This window comes from Austrofundulus limnaeus, unplaced genomic scaffold, assembly GCF_001266775.1.
Source record: "Austrofundulus limnaeus strain Quisiro unplaced genomic scaffold, Austrofundulus_limnaeus-1.0 Scaffold94, whole genome shotgun sequence".
Classification (NCBI taxonomy): Eukaryota; Metazoa; Chordata; class Actinopteri; order Cyprinodontiformes; family Rivulidae; genus Austrofundulus; species Austrofundulus limnaeus.
Window position 1 is genome coordinate 1602293 of NW_013952496.1, and position 1338 is coordinate 1603630.

The 1338-nt window shown below is 33.9% G+C and overlaps 1 protein-coding gene across 2 annotated transcripts in view; it reads right to left on the bottom strand.

The window, feature by feature from the left end:
- cep126 (centrosomal protein 126) overlaps positions 1 to 1338 on the bottom strand; it is an 11678-nt gene that overhangs the window by 2074 nt on the left and 8266 nt on the right. For both annotated transcript variants that reach the window (XM_014012786.1, XM_014012785.1), the window contains exons 7-8: positions 609 to 727; positions 228 to 294 (exon numbers count right to left, since the gene is read on the bottom strand). In XM_014012786.1, coding sequence (XP_013868240.1) covers positions 228 to 294; positions 609 to 727 — 186 coding nt within the window. The remainder of the gene's footprint in view (positions 1 to 227; positions 295 to 608; positions 728 to 1338) is intronic.

Here is a 1338-nt window from a genome sequence, read left to right on the forward strand (position 1 = left end):
AAAAAATATTAAAACTAATGAAAACTAAACTAAAACTAAGCATTAAAAAAGCAAAAATAACTAATAAAACTAGCAAATCTACTCTAAAACTAATTAAAACTAACGGAATTACAAGAAAAATTTCACAACAAAATAAAACTAAACAACAATGAAAAATCCAAAACTATTATAACCTTGGTATTAAATAAAAGAAGGGGATTAATGTAGGCATATGTGGAACACATTACCTTCATTTAAGTTAGTGTAGTGAGTACTTGGACATGCTCGGAGTAGCTCAGTGATCTGCTTTGCAGGCTATAAAAACACAACACACACACACAAAAACATGTTTTAAACTATGAAATTCTTAGACCAGCAGGATGTTTCCACTGTTATTTTTTTTCCTGTGACAAAGAAATAAAACATCATCAAAAAGCATAAGTTGTCAAAAATAAACATTTTTATTTTTTAAACTCGGGTTTATTGGCAACATCTTGTCTTCAGGAATAGAAGTCATGCTGTGAATTAGACGGCATGAAAGCGTCGGCAAAACAAGTTCAAACCCAGCGAATGACTGATCTTTTGTAATTATGCTCACTCTTCCTGCCCACAGCTGTGCACCAGTTTACCTGAGAGGTCTGAAGAAGTCTTCTGTTGGCTGAGCCAGGAGGCTGTCTGCCCTGGCCAGAGCTGGCTTTCTGGGACGCCTGCCTGCCCTCCAAGGCTTGCCTTTTAAGTGTGGTTTTGTCTAAAAGGAAGATATTTAACTGGAATTATTGCTGTAACAACAAAATCAAATAAAAACATTAAAAAAACACAGGACAAACCTAATTTTTTTCTGATATTCTGCGTTTTGCCTGCAGTTCAGAAAATGTGAATCCCACAGAATTCTAAAACAGCACAGTGTCTAATAGCAAAACCGTATAATGAATAACACATATTTAGATTTAAAAAATAAATAAAAAAGATAAATATGTGTAGAAAAGTATATATCAATGATATTTTTGTAATTGTTATAAAATTTAATAGGTAAAGTGAATGTTTTAGGTTTGACTGAAAGAATTACTGTGTGATTTAGAATAAGGAAACAGAAGAATCTATTACTTTTAGTAAGCTTTGGAGACGTTTGACACAGTTCATCATTATACTCTCTTACAAAAGTTGATTTCTTTTCAACTTTCATCATCTGCAATACAAATGTTTTCCTCTTATTTGACTGATAGGTGTCAGGTTGTGAAACATGGAAGCTCTGTGTCCGGGTCTCTGCTCTGTTCCGTGGGAGTTCCGCAGGGTAGCATACTGGGCCCATTGCTTTCCCTATTAATACACAAATGACCTTCCAAAAATATTGAAGTATTC